This window comes from Schistocerca serialis, chromosome 5 (genome assembly GCF_023864345.2).
Source record: "Schistocerca serialis cubense isolate TAMUIC-IGC-003099 chromosome 5, iqSchSeri2.2, whole genome shotgun sequence".
Lineage (NCBI taxonomy): Eukaryota > Metazoa > Arthropoda > Insecta > Orthoptera > Acrididae > Schistocerca > Schistocerca serialis.
In genome coordinates, this window is record NC_064642.1 from 600,479,452 (window position 1) to 600,497,827 (window position 18,376).

The 18,376-nt window shown below is 42.7% G+C and overlaps 1 protein-coding gene across 1 annotated transcript in view; it reads left to right on the top strand.

Moving 5' to 3' along the window:
- Positions 1-18,376, top strand: part of LOC126481509 (alpha-tocopherol transfer protein-like) — a 59,865-nt gene that overhangs the window by 20,241 nt on the left and 21,248 nt on the right. Inside the window, exons 3-5 of the mRNA XM_050105307.1 lie at positions 1,125-1,284; positions 3,735-3,984; positions 4,122-4,232. Of these exons, the coding sequence (XP_049961264.1) occupies positions 1,125-1,284; positions 3,735-3,984; positions 4,122-4,232 (521 nt within the window). The remainder of the gene's footprint in view (positions 1-1,124; positions 1,285-3,734; positions 3,985-4,121; positions 4,233-18,376) is intronic.

Below are 18,376 nucleotides of genomic sequence, written 5' to 3' on the forward strand. Positions count from 1 at the left end.
AACGGTGCACAGATAACTTAGTCTTGGTACTACTTCCTTCTTGCAGAAGAGAGTAGATCGTAGCTGAGCGCTCACTGCATTAGCTCTGCTACACCTCGCTTCCAGTTCTTTCACTATGCTGCCATCCTGTGAGAATATGCATCCTCTCGTCATGAGATTTAAATATTTTTGAAGTCCTGAAGGTAGACATTCGTGTCCGTCGACTATCTCGGACGAAGACGTGCACGCATGGGTTCAAATGTGTGTCAGTAAGCAACCGCAATAATTTTTCAAGAAGGCGTTGACCGTCTTGTCTCACACTGGTATAAATTTATTCCCAGTTATTGTGACTATTTGTCAAATAACAAACAGTTTACATACTTTTTTGCATCTGCCTCGTCTTCAAAAAAATGCTTCAAATGGCTCTGAGCACTATGGGACTTAACATCTGTGGTCATCAGTCCCCTAGAACTTAGAACTACTTAAACCTAACTAACCTAAAGACATCACACACATCCATGCCCGAGGCAGGATTCGAACCTGCGACCGTAGCGGTCACGCAGTTCCAGACTGAAAAGCCTATAACCGCACAGCCACACCTGCCAGCTGTCTCGTCTTCATTTGACTGCATCTTCTAAATGAACACATGGCTCGGTTGCTATTTTAAAAGTGTTTACGACTAGGCGTGGTGTATCTTAGTTGTGCACTACAAGCAAATTTAAATGACGTGGCACATGACAGCAAAGATATTGGACTAATTCCTCCTTCAATTTCTATAGACGTTCTAATTGCAAACGTAATGAAATGATACATAATATCCTTTGTTTTGCAATACTTATGCCGGTAGCTACTTTTAGTGTATCTACCTCCTCTCAAAAGTGTTTGTCATTAACATGCTCCGACAACATAACTTGCTTTGACTTCACAATTCTACTCCTTTTCCACATCCGTGAGTTCCTTATCTGTAAAAATCAGTAACGAATCCCTGCATTCAGAACTACATGTCTGTATGGACCATACGTTCTCGCAAATAACACGGAATAGCTGCTGGAATCTTAGAGCGACTACTTGGAACTTTCTCAGATGACTGCACCACCTTATTAATTCGTCTTCTGATTCTCATACTTTTTTTTATTTCACAACAGACGATGAACGGCTGGAACGATTATACATAAGCTGTAAGTGCAGGACGGAGATGGTAAAACAGATACTCGATGCCAGTTACACACTGAAGAAGAGGTTCCCCGAACTACTGATGAACAGAGATCCACTAGGGGAAGACATTATTACAGCTCTGAAGTGCACGTAAGTAAAACTCAGGAGAGAAATCATCCACATATTTATTTCCAAACCTTCAGAATGCCTAATGTTTTTCACAGTGTGCTTACACTGTATACAGTTTGTTACGTACTCCTGAAATTATGAGTAACAGCCTGCCAAACGACTCATTAAGTCCACACCAATAAACATTCTTCTTAGATTCACCGTTGTCCATATCGATTTCCACAGCTGAGAAGTTCTTAATTTGTAACTAGTCAGGCTACGGAGTCTACAAACAACTAAATTTTCTAGAATGAGATTTTCACTCTGCAGCGGAGTGTGCGCTGATATGAAACTTCCTGGCAGATTAAAACTGTGTGCCCGACCGAGACTCGAACTCGGGACCTTTGCCTTTCGCGGGCAAGTGCTCTACCATATAAGTAGAGCACTGGCCCGCGAAAGGCAAAGGTCCCGAGTTCGAGTCTCGGTTGGGCACACAGTTTTAATCTCCCATGAAGTTTCATATCAGCGCACACTCCGCTGCAGAGTGAAAATCTCATTCTGGAAACATCCCCCAGGCTGTGGCTAAGCCATGTCTCCGCAATATCCTTTCTTTCAGGAGTGCTAGTTCTGCAAGGTTCGCAGGAAAGCGTCTGTAAAGTTTGGAAGGTAGGAGACGAGGTACTGGCAGAAGTAAAGCTGTGAGTACCGGGCGTGAGTCGTGCTTCGGTAGCTCAGTTGGTAGAGCACTTGCCCGCAAAAGGCAAAGGTCCCGAGTTAACTAAATTTTCTGTTTCCACCAGGTACCGACGGTTGCTGATGGTCCAGCTCTAATAGTGTTCTACGGTGCCTTTCCCTATTTCGAAAATAGGGGATCTGTTTTCTTTATGTTTGTGGTAATTATAAAACTTCTTATGTTTATTTCATCTAGAGGCTGAAGACAAGAACAAGATAATTCTTGCTCGTATTCAAAGATTCGTTGACAGATATTTCAGGCTATTTTACACCATGTGGTATTTTCAGCTTCGTCAGGTAGGTTTGTAGACCATACTGGGGGACGACGCCTTTCAAATTTCTAAGATATGTACATGAGCAGTAATGGAATTTATTTTCATTCTTTGAATGTCGTGAATCTGTTTATGCTGCCTTCAATCATCAACTGTTTGGACCCGTAATTTATCGATTGCTAGCAAAGTCAGTTCATCAGCTTCAGACTATGCGTAAGATACTAAAACGCAACCGCGCCTATGTAAGTTACATATCGTTTAGTAATTTAAAACATTAGCATGTTCATACGAAGATGTTCGGTTAAGGGATTTCATACTTTTGCTTGTTATTTTTGTTAGTTCGAAAAGAAGAAAAAGAAAAAAGAAATTAATACATAGATGTTTGACGTGGTAGGTACTTATAGGAAATAGGTGTGGGCCATCTAGTGACTGCGGAGGATATAAAGGATTATGTCTGAGTATAGCACGTCACGAAACATGTGACTGTGGATAAGCGTTTTGTTTCGTATACACAGTGCCTAAAATTCTAACAATAAGCTATATGCAATCGTAAATTACACTATTGCTACCATGTCTTGTGAAAGTGTTATTTTGTTGAATCGAAAATATAAAATATAACTATCGTTTTTGGGGTCATATTTCCATAAATTAATTGGAAATAACATTTGAGGCTGTTTTCACTCTAAAATACTGATCTCTAACACAAACGTTAGTTGCAGTCACTACAACATTTAGTTTTTTCAGCGTTTTTGGTACAATCAAACGTGAATTTTGTTTAGTAACAAATTATTGTCTTTTCATTTAACACATGTGAAGAACAGAAATCAGTTATAAATGATGTTTTTGTTGAAATCGGTCTAGATATTATGATTCATACAAATCAGAAATATATTTCTGTAGCAAATATATATTTTTAAATTGTTAATGAGAGCCTTTTAGATCTTTCTCTGGTATCATCGGCATCATTAAACGAAATATCCATATTCTTGTAAACACTTTCCGAAGTGAATTTCCTTCAGTTTAAGATACACTAAGATGGCACATCGGTTTACTGCCGCTGATCACGTGATGTTGACACATGGCAAACGTCGGTGCCCAGCTGTATGATCCGTGTTAAATTATTGGGAGGCCAAGCCTAATTTACGGAAGGTGTTGCTTTCCGTCAGACTTATAATGCGCATCACAGGCATCTAGTCTCACTGATACTATACATTCTTTTTTGTATTCTGGACTCAGATTTAGTCTCAATCACCTGACACCCAGATCGCGGTAAAATATGTGAAGAGGAAAATCCGAATTAAAGTGCACATGAATTACTTTATTTACATCAGATATCACTATTGCAATTTATTTTTCAATTATCTTTACCAGTGCGATTTATCAGAGGTATTATCTGCTTTGCACTAATTTATGCAGATTTTAAGAGATTTATTATGTCTGCTTCACCTAAGTTTCTTCTATGCATAATATCTAGCAACTCGTTTCCAGGAAAGTACCTACGATGCCTCGCCTCACACCACAGTTTCATCGAGTTGGAGTCCTCGCCGGTATCGACCCAGACCCTACTAGTCTAAACCCTGTGCATGTGGTGAAGGCTAGTCTCATGATAATGAATTTCGTTCTGTCATATGACTACTCCGTTGGATACATCTTCCTGATCGACCTACAGAACGTATCAACTGGACACTTGAGCAAGTTGACGGTTCGCGACATACGGGCACTTGAACTGATTTCCAGGGTACGTATTTAATTGACAACATTTCGGAATGTTCTTTTTACCAGCAACAATAAAGTGGAAATTATGTATTAATTTAATTATTTTCTTCAGCTCTTGAAACTAACATGCGTCTGCGACTGTCTTTTTTTTTTTTGCAGACAGCTTACGCCAAGAGAATCAGAGCCATACATTTTCTAAACGCACCGAAGATAATGAACATGGTAATGTCCATAGTGAAACCTGCTCTGCCCGAAAAACTACAGAAGAGGGTGAGTTAAACGACCAATTGTTTGTTCAGAGTTGGGGGGCTAGACAAAACGGTGTTAATTTATTGCTGTCGTTACATACATTCTCCTATACCCATTATGTTTATTTCAGATGCCATATTTCAAAATAATACTCACTTTATGAATACTCTATGCGATGAATTTTCCGTATCCCCATCCAATGATGTGTACAGTGGAAAGGCAAATTTGCGATGACCAGCGTTTTTGACGCTTGTCTGTGGCGCCATCCTGAGACGGAAATCGGGACTAGATGGGCAGATTGGTGGTCAGTGTGACTTAGGATGATGAGACAGACGATTCTTATTGGCCAAGCTCTGGATGGAATTCGTGAGAATTTATGTGGCTTAAGGCACTCATTGGACCTTGGGACAGATCAGTGTTTACCCAGATTCCAGGGTCGCGTATGCATACGGAGATGTCGTGTAGCTGTGGTCTGCGGTGGAGACTATTGGGTTTTGCACAACAGTAGTATGCTAGGTGACCTATAGACAGCAAAGGATTAAGGCGCCGTACGTGTAACAGTGCATTTTTCGCCTATACTTCTGCTGTATAACTACATTTCTAGTTGCGCTGCTTATTGTGGATAGTAGTGATGACAAATCAGTTCAGATGTTCAAATGTGTGTGAAATCTTATGGGACTGGCCGGCCGAAGTGGCCGTGCGGTTAAAGGCGCGGCAGTCTGGAACCGCAGGACAGCTACGGTCGCAGGTTCGAATTCTGCCTCGGGCATGGATGTTTGTGATGTCCTTAGGTTAGTTAGGTTTAACTAGTTCTAAGTTCTAGGGGACTAATGACCTCAGAAGTTGAGTCCCATAGTGCTCAGAGCCATTTGAACCATCTTATGGGACTTAACTGCTAAGGTCATCAGTCCCTAAGCTTACACACTACTTAACCTAAATTATCCTAAGGAGAAACACACACACCCATGCCCGAAGGAGCACTCGAACCTCTGCCGGGACCAGGACAAATCAGTATTCTGTTGACTTTTGCTGCTAACGGCTGTGATCATAAGACGCACTTGGCTCTCTTAGCAGCAGTTGTCATTTGTATGTTAGATCGAGTCGTTTCTCACTTCATTGCTCACACCAAGCCACTTACAATGTGCACTGTTTTTATTGTTTTGAGTCATCAGCTTTCGGACTGGTTTGATGCGACCCGCCAGGGATTCCTCTCCTCTGCCGTCTTCATCTCAGAGTAGCACTTGCAACCTACGTCCTCAATTATTTGTTGGATGTATTTCGAGCTCTGTTTTTCCTACAGCGTTTGCCCTCTACAGCTCCCTCTACTACCATGAAAGTTATTCCCTGATGTCTTAACAGATATTCTAAAAAATGGTTCAAATGGCTCTGAGCACTATGGGACTCAACTGCTGAGGTCATTAGTCCCCTAGAACTTAGAACTAGTTAAACCTAACTAACCTAAGGACATCACAAACATCCATGCCCGAGGCAGGATTCGAGCCGGCGACCGTAGCGGTCTTGCGGTTCCAGACTGCAGCGCCTTTAACAGCACGGCCACTTCGGCCGGCTAACAGATTTTCTATCACCCTGTACATTCTCCTTGTCAATGTTTTCCACATATTTCTTTCCTTTACGATTCTGTGCAGAATCTCCTAATTCTTACCTTATCAGTCCACCTAATGTATACCATTATTCGTTCACCGGCGTTATCGCACTTCCTGGGTCAACTAAAGCACAAACTGGCTCCTCCTGGCAATATACTAAACGTACATTCCTATGTTCTCTGTCAGTAATTCCCTGTATGAACCTGACTTGAGGGATACGTTTCATAATATTGCTAACGGCCCTCGTTTCCCACCGTCAAGCTGTAGTATGCCTCTCTTTATTAAGTCCACATTTATCCACACTTACGTCGCACTTGTAACGTTTCCCCACAACTCAGCACTTGTTTCGTATAACTGTGTAGAATCCGTTCCGCCGCTCTATTATAATTTGGTATAATGTGTCCGGTACAATCCTGTCTCATTTCATCGACGTATGATGTAGCCGGTATTTGGGTACTAGTTCATGAAGTTGTTGAGATGTGGGAGGTGCTGTGCAGAAAACCACTGTGTTTCTATCTTGCAATTTAATAGCAACGAAATGGAGCTCATTATTTGTGTCTCCGTGTACTGGAGGCATAATACTTTTACTGTGTTACGAATTCTAGTTTCGTATCCGTCAGTGGATTCCTTCCACAGCTATTTTTTTCCATATCGTGCATATACTGAGTCTTGAAAGGCCCGCGGTGGTATCACATTATTACAAATGCTTCTTCGCAACTCATATATTCCATGATTGTTTTCTAATGATTCTAATATCCACTCTCTCAAGGTTCCTTCCAAATCAGCGGCTAATAACCGTAACAATTCCGTCTCCGACAAGGTGATTATATGTCCTATTCTTGGACATCTACCAATAATACTAAAACTCTACTATTCGCACAAGAGAGTTATCCGTAAAATTTTTACACCTTAGAATATACTCCTGTAACGGATTAGGCGACTCACTGTAATTATTCCTCACCTTCCCCTGACTTTCCGACATTTACATCTGAGATTTTTCCATTTGAGGAACTTTTTATACACACCTATCCTAACTAACCGTTGACCAATCTCTATCGATAGTGGTTGTAATGTAGAAACGTCATCTCCCGCCACTCCTGCCTCATCCTTTAACCTGTGTTCATAATGTTGAAAAAGTGCCTCTAGTCGTCTAAGTAGGCCAATAGTAGGTCTTCAGTCGCAAAAGAACTCTTTATGTACTTCAAAATCCTGAAGCGCAGAGCGCAATGCGCCGATGGTCTGGCTTAACTCATCTTGGTGGAGTTTGAAAGTGATATATTACTCAGTGGTAAGTCGTTATTGCTGCACTAATTCATCCACTGTTCTTTGTAAATCCATAGTCTCTTTTTTGAATTTCGTACAAGACCTCAGCTCTCTGGAAGCATGTAGGGTCTCTCAGCGTCGCCATAGCCCAACTGAAACAGAACACAAACAACAGCAATCTGAAGAACAGAGTGTCAGTCCACCCTACCACACCAGATACTTTTACCATGCTACCATCTGTGCACCAGAAGGATATACGCAGCGAACACTGGGTGTTAGAAATGGGCTCTGACGTTTCATATTTTTATTAAAACTAAACATTCACCAATGATTACAAATTATTAAATCATTAATCAAAGTCTTGTGTTTTTCGGCACATCTTCTGTGGATGATATGTTGCAGTGGATATTTAGCAAATAACTTTCAATGAAACAATTTGTGGTAACTCGCAACTAAAAGTAACTACTTTCCTCTAAAATTTTAATTTATTTGAAATTACTAAACCAAAACATTGGGAAAGGATAATGATTATTTACGCAGTTAAAGTGTACTGAAAGTTCTTGACCAGTTGTTGTTGTTGTGGTCTTCAGTCCTGAGACTGGTTTGATGCAGCTCTCCATGCTACTCTATCCTGTGCAAGCTTTTTCATCTCCCAGTACCTACTGCAACCTACATCCTTCTGAATCTGCTTAGTGTATTCATCTCTTGGTCTCCCTCTACGATTTTTACCCTCCACGCTGCCCTCCAATACTAAATTGGTGATCCCTTGATGCCTCAGAACATGTCCTACCAACCGATCCCTTCTTCTGGTCAAGTTGTGCCACAAACTTCTCTTCTCCCCAATCCTATTCAATACTTCCTCATTAGTTATGTGATCTACCAATCTAATCTTCAGCATTCTTCTGTAGCACCACATTTCGAAAGCTTCTATTCTTTTCTTGTCCAAACTATTTATCGTCCATGTTTCACTTTCATACATGACTACACTCCATACGAATACTTTCAGAAACGACTTCCTGACACTTAAATCAATACTGGATGTTAACAAATTTCTCTTCTTCAGAAAAGCTTTCCTTGCCATTGCCAGCCTACATTTTATATCCTCCCTACTTCGACCATCATCAGTTATTTTGCTCCCCAAATAGCAAAACTCCTTTACTACTTTAAGTGCCTCATTTCCTAATCCAATTCGCTCAGCATCACCCGACTTAATTAGACTACATTCCATTATCATTGTTTTGCTTTTGTTGATGTTCATCTTATATCCTCCTTTCAAGACATTGTCCATTCCATTCAACTGCTCTTCCAAGTCCTTTGCTGTCTCTGACAGAATTACAATGTCATCGGCGAACCTCAAAGTTTTTATTTCTTCTCCATGAATTTTAATACCTACTCCGAATTTTTCTTTTGTTTCCTTTACTGCTTGCTCAATATACAGATTGAACAACATCGGGGAGAGGCTACAACCCTGTCTTACTCCCTTCCCAACCACTGCTTCCCTTTCATGTCCCTCGACTCTTATAACTGCCATCTGGTTTCTGTACAAATTGTAAATAGCCTTTCGCTCCCTGTATTTTACCCCTGCCACCTTTAGAATTTGAAAGAGAGTATTCCAGTCAACATTGTCAAAAGCTTTCTCTAAGTCTACAAATGCTAGAAACGTAGGTTTGCCTTTCTTTAATCTTTCTTCTAAGATAAGTCGTAAGGTCAGTATTGCCTCATGTGTTCCAGTGTTTCTACGGAATCCAAACTGATCTTCCCCGAGGTTGGCTTCTACTAGTTTTTCCATTCGTCTGTAAAGAATTCGTGTTAGTATTTTGCAGCTGTGACTTATTAAGCTGATAGTTCGGTAATTTTCACATCTGTCAACACCTGCTTTCTTTGGGATTGGAATTATTATATTCTTCTTGAAGTCTGAGGGTATTTCGCCTGTTTCATACATCTTGCTCACCAGATGGTAGAGTTTTGTCAGGACTGGCTCTCCCACGGCCGTCAGTAGTTCCAATGGAATATTGTCTACTCCGGGGGCCTTGTTTCGACTCAGGTCTTTCAGTGCTCTGTCAAACTCTTCACGCAGTATCATATCTCCCATTTCATCTTCATCTATATCCTCTTCCATTTCCATAATATTGTCCTCAAGTACATCGCCCTTGTATAGACCCTCTATATACTCCTTCCACCTTTCTGCTTTCCCTTCTTTGCTTAGAACTGTGTTTCAATCTGAGCTCTTTATATTCATACAAGTCGTTCTCTTATCTCCAAAGGTCTCTTTAATTTTCCTGTAGGCGGTATCTATCTTACCCCTAGTGAGATAGGCCTCTACATCCTTACATTTGTCCTCTAGCCATCCCTGCTTAGCCATTTTGCACTTCCTGTCGATCTCATTTTTGAGACGTTTGTATTCCTTTTTGCCTGTTTCACCTACTGCATTTTTATATATTCTCCTTTCATCAATTAAATTCAATATTTCTTCTGTTACCCAAGGATTTCTACTAGCCCTCGTCTTTTTACCTACTTGATCCTCTGCTGCCTTCACTACTTCATCCCTCAAAGCTACCCATTCTTCTTCTACTGTATTTATTTCCCCCATTCCTGTCAATTGCTCCCTTATGCTCTCCCTGAATCTCTGTACAACCTCTGGTTCTTTTAGTTTATCCAGGTCCCATCTCCTTAAATTCCCACCTTTTTGCAGTTTCTTCAGTTTTAATCTACAGGTCATAACCAATAGATTGTGGTCAGAGTCCACATCTGCCCCTGGAAATGTCTTACAATTTAAAACCTGGTTCCTAAATCTCTGTCTTACCATTATATAATCTATCTGATACCTTTTAGTATCTCCAGGGTTCTTCCATGTATACAACCTTCTTTCATGATTCTTAAACCAAGTGTTAGTTATGATTATGTTGTGCTCTGTGCAAAATTCGACCAGGCGGCTTCCTCTTTCATTTCTGTCCCCCAATCCATATTCACCTACTACGTATCCTTCTCTTCCTTTTCGTACTCTCGAATTCCAGTCACCCATGACTATTAAATTTTCGTCTCCCTTCACAATCTGAATAATTTCTTTTATTTCATCATACATTTCTTCAATTTCTTCGTCATCTGCAGAGCTAGTTGGCATATAAACTTGTACTACTGTAGTAGGCGTGGGCTTCGTATCTATCTTGGCCACAATAATGCGTTCACTATGCTGTTTGTAGTAGCTTACCCGCATTCCTATTTTCCTATTCATTATTAAACCTACTCCTGCATTACCCCTATTTGATTTTGTGTTTATAACCCTGTAGTCACCTGACCAGAAGTCTTGTTCCTCCTGCCACCGAACTTCACTAATTCCCACTATATCTAACTTCAACCTATCCATTTCCCTTTTTAAATTTTCTAACCTACCTGCCCGATTAAGGGATCTGACATTCCACGCTCCGATCCGTAGAACGCCAGTTTTCTTTCTCCTGATAAGGACATCCTCTTGAGTAGTCCCCGCCCGGAGATCCGAATGGGGGACTATTTTACCTCCGGAATATTTTATCCAAGAGGACGCCATCATCATGTAATCATACAGTAAGGCTGCATGCCCTCGGGAAAAATTACGGCTGTAGTTTCCCCTTGCTTTCAGCCGTTCGCAGTACCAGCACAGCAAGGCCGTTTTGGTTATTGTTACAAGGCCAGATCAGTCAATCATCCAGACTGTTGCCCTTGCAACTACTGAAAAGGCTGCTGACCCTCTTCAGGAACCACACGTTTGTCTGGCCTCTCAACAGATACCCCTCCGTTGTGGTTGCACCTACGGTACGGCTATCTGTATCACTGAGGCACGCAAGCCTCCCCACCAACGGCAAGGTCCATGGTTCATGGGGGCAAGTTCTTGACCAGAAGAACCGTAAAACAATAGTAATTACTTACACGACTCAATGCAACAGGCACAGTTTTCTGCTAATCATGAAATAGTAATTAATGAATTCTTTACAATTTATTTCCACGCGTCGCACACCAGGCAATGAAAGCATCTTACACACTGTCACAATGAGGTAACATTAACAACCGTTAAGGTTACATTACATTACCAACATTCGAGAAAGAGTAGTAAATTTCATTTGACCCCAGTTTGGTTGACAATCCATGCGCCCCAGCAGCTTCAAACCGGCTACATACACAACAACTTTTCCAAACAGTAACAGACTGATAACATATTACAATTTAGTTTGTCATATAGCACTAGAACTTTACACAAGTATCAAACACACCTGGAAAGAAAGTAAGCTCAAGCATCGTGTCCTAACAGCACGAGTAAAAAGCCAACGCTCTTTTTTTTTTTCTTCAATAGAGGGATACCCTTTCATCATACTTAAATACCAGTTACTACGTGCGTATACATTTGAATGTTTGTTACTGTAATGCTTATGTTGTTGTTGTTGTGGTCTTCAGTCCTGAGACTGGTTTGATGCAGCTCTCCATGCTACTCTATCCTGTGCAAGCGTCTTCATCTCCCAGTACCTACTGCAACCTACATCCTTCTGAATCTGCTTAGTGTATTCATCTCTTGGTCTCCCTCTACGATTTTTACCCTCCACGCTGCCCTCCAATGCTAAATTTGTGACCCCTTGATGCCTCAAAACATGTCCTACCAACCGATCCCTTCTTCTAGTCAAGTTGTGCCACAAACTTCTCTTCTCCCCAATCCTATTCAATACCTCCTCATTAGTTACGTGATCTACCCACCTTATCTTCAGCATTCTTCTGTAGCACCACATTTCGAAAGCTTCTATTCTCTTCTTGTCCAAACTGGTTATCGTCCATGTTTCACTTCCATACATGGCTACACTCCATACAAATATTTTCAGAAACGATTTCCTGACACTTAAATCTATACTCGATGTTAACAAATTTCTCTTCTTCAGAAATGATTTCCTTGCCATTACCAGTCTACATTTTATATCCTCTCTACTTCGACCATCATCAGTTATTTTACTCCCTAAATAGCAAAACTCCTTTACTACTTTAAGTGTCTCATTTCCTAATCTAATCCCCTCAGCATCACCCGATTTAATTTGACTACATTCCATTATCCTCGTTTTGCTTTTGTTGATGTTCATCTTATATCCTCCTTTCAAGACATTGTCCATTCCGTTCAACTGCTCTTCCAAGTCCTTTGCTGTCTCTGACAGAATTACAATGTCATCGGCGAACCTCAAAGTTTTTACGTCTTCTCCATGAATTTTAATACCTAATCCGAATTTTTCTTTTGTTTCCTTTACTGCTTGCTCAATATACAGATTGAATAACATCGGGGAGAGGCAACAACCCTGTCTCACTCCTTTCCCAACCACTGCTTCTCTTTCATGCCCCTCGACTCTTATAAGTGCCATCTGGTTTCTGTACAAATTGTAAATAGCCTTTCGCTCCCTGTATTTTACCCCTGCCACCTTCAGAATTTGAAAGAGAGTATTCCAGTTAACGTTGTCAAAAGCTTTCTCTAAGTCTACAAATGCTAGAAACGTAGGTTTGCCTTTTGTTAATCTTTCTTCTAAGATAAGTCGTAAGGTTAGTATTGCCTCACGTGTTCCAACATTTCTACGGAATCCAAACTGATCTTCCCCGAGGTCCTCTTCTACCAGTTTTTCCATTCGTCTGTAAAGAATTCGTGTTAGTATTTTGCAGCTGTGACTTATTAAACTGATAGTTCGGTAATTTTCACATCTGTCAACACCGGCTTTCTTTGGGATTGGAATTATTATATTCTTCTTGAAGTCTGTGGGTATTTCGCCTGTCTCATACATCTTGCTCACCAGTTGGTAGAGTTTTGTCATGACTGGCTCTCCCAAGGCCATCAGTAGTTCTAATGGAATGTCGTCTACTCCCGGGGCCTTGTTTCAACTCAGGTCTTTCAGTGCTCTGTCAAACTCCTCACGCAGTATCTTATCTCCCATTTCATCTTCATCTACATCCTCTTCCATTTCCATAATATTGTCCTCAAGTACATCGCCCTTGTATAAACCCTCTATATACTCCTTCCACCTTTCTGCCTTCCCTTCTTTGCTTAGAACTGGGTTGCCATCTGCTTATATCACACAGAAATACCTCATTCCGCATCCGCCTGTCACGTGTGGCATATGACGTATAATCAGAAAGGTTATGACGAAGTGAGAAACGGCTCGATCTAACATACGAATTACAAGTGCTCCTAAGAGATTCGGCAGCGTGATGTAATCACAACCATTAGCAGCAAAATGTCAACAGAATACTGACTTGTCATCACCAGTACCAACAACAGGCTGCGTAACCAGAAACGTAGACACACGTTACACAGCGTAACTGTAATCGTTTGCTGCCCACAAGCCACCCAGAGTACCACTGTCGTACAAAACCTCAGGTCACAGTTCCACTACACTTCTATATGCAATGCCGACCTGGAAATGTGGATAAAGTCCAATGATGCCTTTAGCCAGACAAATGCGCACGCAATCCGTACTGAGCTTGCCCAGGAGAAGGATGCCGTCTCCTCGTGCCAACTCTGACGGACCGCCGTTCTACACCTTTAACTCCGGTTTCCGGGCCAGGATGGCGCCACCGCTAAGAGTCAAAGACGCTGGCCATAAAAACCCCACACCACGCATTGTTTCAGGTAAGGCTATCAATCAATCCATGCTTTAGACCACCACTAACAATGTCCGTCTCTGTGACTCAAAATCGGCATTATTTTTCACAATGTGCAAGCTATGGTATTTACGAGAGCGCTTTTAGTGTCAATGATTTATATCAGATGATATTCGCACACGTAAGGACCAACGTCGAAACGATGTCAGTTGAGAATATACACTACTGGCCATTAAAATTGCTACACCAAGAAGAAATGTAAGTGATAAACGGGTATTCATTGGACAAATATATTGTACTAGAACTGACATGTGATTACATTTCCACGCAATTTAGGTGCATAGATCCTGAGAAATCAGTGCCCAGAACAACCACCTCTGGCCGTAATAACGGCCTTGATACGCCTGGGCATTGAGTCAAACAGAACATGGATGGCGTGTACAGGTATAGCTGCCCATGCAGCTTCAACACGATACCAAAGTTCATCAAGAGTAGTGACTGACGTATTGTAACGAGCCAGCTGCTCGGCCACCATTGACCAGACGTCTTAAATTGGTGAGAGATCTGGAGAATGTGCTGGCCAGGGCAGCAGTCGAACATTTTCTGTATCCAGAGAGGCCCGTACAGGATCTGCAGCATGCGGTCGTGCATTATCCTGCTGAAATGTAGGGTTTCTCAGGGATCGAATGAAGGGTAGAGCCACGGATCGTAACACATCTGAAATGTAACGTCCACTGTTCAAAGTGCCGTCAATGCGAACAAGAGGTGACCGAGACGTGTAACCAACGGCAGCCCATACCATCACGCCGGGTGATACGCCAGTATGGCGATGATGAATACACGCTTCCAATGTGCGTTCACCGAGATGTCGCCAAACACGGATGCAACCGTCATGATGCTGTAAACAGAACGTGGATTCATCAGAAAAAATGACGTTTTGCCATTCGTGCACCCAGGTTCGTTGTTGAGTACACTATCGCAGGCGCTCCTGTCTGTGATGCTGCGTCAAGAGTAACCGCAGCTATGGTCTCCGAGCTGATAGTCTATGCTGCTGCAAACGTCGTCGAACTGTTCGTGCAGTTGGTTGTTGTCTTGCAAACGTCGCCATGTGTTGACTCAGGGATCGAGACGTGGCTGCACGATACGTTAACAGCATTGCAAATAGAATGCCTGTCATCTCGACTGCTAGTGATACGAGGCCGTTGGCATCCAGCACGGCGTTCCGTATTGCCCTCCTGAGCCCACCGATACCATATTCTGCTAACAGTCATTGGATCTCGACCAACACGAGCAGCAATATCGTGATACGTTAAACCGCAATCGCGATAGGCCACAATCTGCCCTTTATCAAGGTGAGAAATTGGTTGGAAAGTTTCCTCATGTCAACACGTTGTAGGTGGTACCACCAGCGCCAACCTTGTGTGAATGCTCTGAAAAGCTAATCATTTGCATATTACAGCATCTTCTTGCTGTCGCTTAAATTTGGCGTCTGTGGCATGTCATCTTCATGGTGTAGCCGTTTTAATGGCGAGTAGTGTAGTATTCAGTCACAGCGAGCGGACCTCAAAAAATTTACCATGTTATCACGAATTGGTTTCTACGTGTGATATTCAAAACGCTACGTTCCATAGTAACCAAATGGATTCTTGTTGGGAGCATTAACCATTTTTTTATTATACTGATTAAATATTTACGTAAGACACCTGAGAGACAGCTACTGTTTGTAAAGAAAACACTCGATTACAGTCATTATATGAAAGCGTGGTGTCTGTTCATTCGGACATGTACGAAGGGACAAATATGATGCGGAATATGCAACCGTGATAGATAACTGATGAGCCATAACATTATGTCCACCTGCTTAGTAGCTTGTTCGTCCGTTTTAGGAACGAAATACATCACCGCTTCTGTGTACCAGAGAACTGACTGTTGGTAGGTCTGTGGAAGTATGCAGCGTTAGATGTCCACGCGCAGGACACGTAATTCGCGTAAGTAAGGTGCCGTTGATTTGCGTGCGCGGTGATGGTGCCCGATAGCGACCCAGGTGAGTTCCATGGGATTTAGATTTGGTCACCGAGACATCGCTAATGATCCTAAAACCACTGTAGCTAGCACGGTTCTGGCTCCGAGCCACAGACAATTTCACTTCTGAAAGATTACATCTCCGTCGGGGAAGATACCGAACGTGAAAGGGTGCGGTGGTTCGCAGCAGTCAGCGAATCTTCGAGTACTACCACAGGTCCCATGCAAGCGCAGAAGAATGTCTGCCTCAGCATAATACAGGGTGATCCAAAAAGAATACCACAACTTTCAAAATGTGTATTTAATGAATGAAACATAATATAACCTTCTGTTATACATCATTACAAAGAGTATTTAAAAAGGTTTTTTTTCACTCAAAAACAAGTTCAGAGATGTTCAATATGGCCCCCTCCAGACACTCGAGCAATATCAACCCGATACTCCAACTCGTTCCACACTCTCTGTAGCATATCAGGCGTAACAGTTTGGATAGCTGCTGTTATTTCTCGTTTCAAATCATCAATGGTGGCTGGGAGAGGTGGCCGAAACACCATATCCTTAACATATCCCCATAAGAAAAAATCGCAGGGGGTAAGATCAGGGCTTCTTGGAGGCCAGTGATGAAGTGCTCTGTCACGGGCTGCCTGGCGGCCGATCCATCGCCTTCCCTTTGCACAAACACCCATCCTCTGTAAACTGTTTATACCAACGTTTAATACACCACCTATCAGGAGGTTTAACACCATACTTCGTTCGAAATGCACGCTGAACAACTGTCGTCGATTCACTTCTGCCGTACTCAATAACACAAAAAGCTTTCTGTTGAGCGGTCGCCATCTTAGCATCAACTGACGCTGACACCTAGTCAACAGCGCCTCAAGCGAACAAATGTACAACTAAATGAAACTTTATAGCTCCCTTAATTCGCCGACAGATAGTGCTTAGCTCTGCCTTTCGTCGTTGCAGAGTTTTAAATTCCTAAAGTTGTGGCATTCTTTTTGAATCACCCTGTATTGTTCTCACCAGACTGTGTCCGTGCTGCGCTGCACGTTTCGAGTTCCCGTTCACATCGATGACGGCGTTTTTGGTGTCGAAAAGAGACCTATTGTAGCAAAACTGTGATTCACCAGAAGAGCCAGCACGTTTCCATTTATCGAAGGACAAGTTCCGATGGTCCAATACCCACTACAATCGTAACTGGCGGTGTCTTTAGGCCAATATGTATACATATAGGGGTGGTCTGCTGCGGAGCTCCATGTTGAACAATGTACGATAGACGGTGTGCTCCGAAACACTTGTGCGAGTAGCAGTATTGTACTCTTTCGGCGAGATTCCACAGATCACAATCTGTCCTACTTCAGAGAGCAGACAAGCCCCCAAACCCCACGCTCTGCCGACCGGAATGGCCGAGAGGTTCTAGGGATTACAGTCTGGAACCGCGCGACCGCTACGTTCGCAGGTTCGAATCCTGCCTCGGACATGGATGTGTGTGATGTCCTTAGGTTAGTTAGGTTTAAGTAGTTCTACGTTCTACGGGACTGATGACTTCAGAAGTTAAGTCCAATAGTGCTCAGAGCCATTTGAACCAACCCACGTTCTGTGAGGAGTCGTGGACGTGCAACCATTTAGCGCCTAGTGGTAGTTTCACTGTTCTTCTCTCTCTTTCCGTAGCTGCTCATGACAGTATCAAGTGAACATTCGACCAGCTTCGCCGCTTTCGAAATACTCGTTCACAGGCTCTACGTAATAATAATCTGCCTTTTGTCGAAGTCGCTTATCTCAATGGATTTCCCCACTTGCAGCCCATTTCTTCGCTAGGGATACCCCTGCCCCTGTCTGCTCCACTTAACATATTTTTGTTACCACGTCACGTGCCTTGAGTGCCACCAGGAGGTATCACACGTCGCACTGGACAGCGCTCGAAATGTATTAGGTAAATTGAAGGTGTTGGGGGGAAGCGAAACGAAAGTAAAGGAAAGGAACTAGTGATGTCAGCTGAGGACTTTACGCAATGAATCCATCACCTCCAGTGAGGGTTCACAATTATGTTCGACCTCCCTCGGGAATCTCAAAGTAGCGAGAGTGGAGGACCAGCACGGATACTGCGGGCAGGCAGCGCCAGGTGAAAATGTAGGTCGACTGCGGGGCGTACCAAGATAGTACGTGCAGTTACGATAAACATTGTGTGTGAGTGACGCAGTGGCTAACGTAACTGCCTAGTAAGCAGGAGATCCCGTGTTCGAATCCTAATTCAGCACAAATTTTCACTAGTTGCCGCTGGTTCTGCATGAAGTCCCGATGCAACTGACATCATTACATTAGTTTCTTCACTTCCCACCCCAACCCACGCCCCGTCCACCTTCCATTTGCAGGGTACTGTGCAGATCACACCCCACCTGAACAACTGCGCCGGCCACGGTGGTATCGCGGTTAAGGCGCTCAGTCCGGAACCGCGCGACTGCTACGGTCGCAGGTTCGAATCCTGCCTCGGGCATGGATGTGTGTGATGTCCTTAGGTTAGTTAGGTTTAAGTAGTTCTAAGTTCTAGGGGACTGATGACCACAGATGTTAAGTCCCATAGTGCTCAGAGGCATTTTGAACAACTGCTTACGTACCTCTGCTCGAAATTGTTGAGTTCTGTTTCTGATGGTGGTATACTGGAATCAACCGAGGAAAATCACT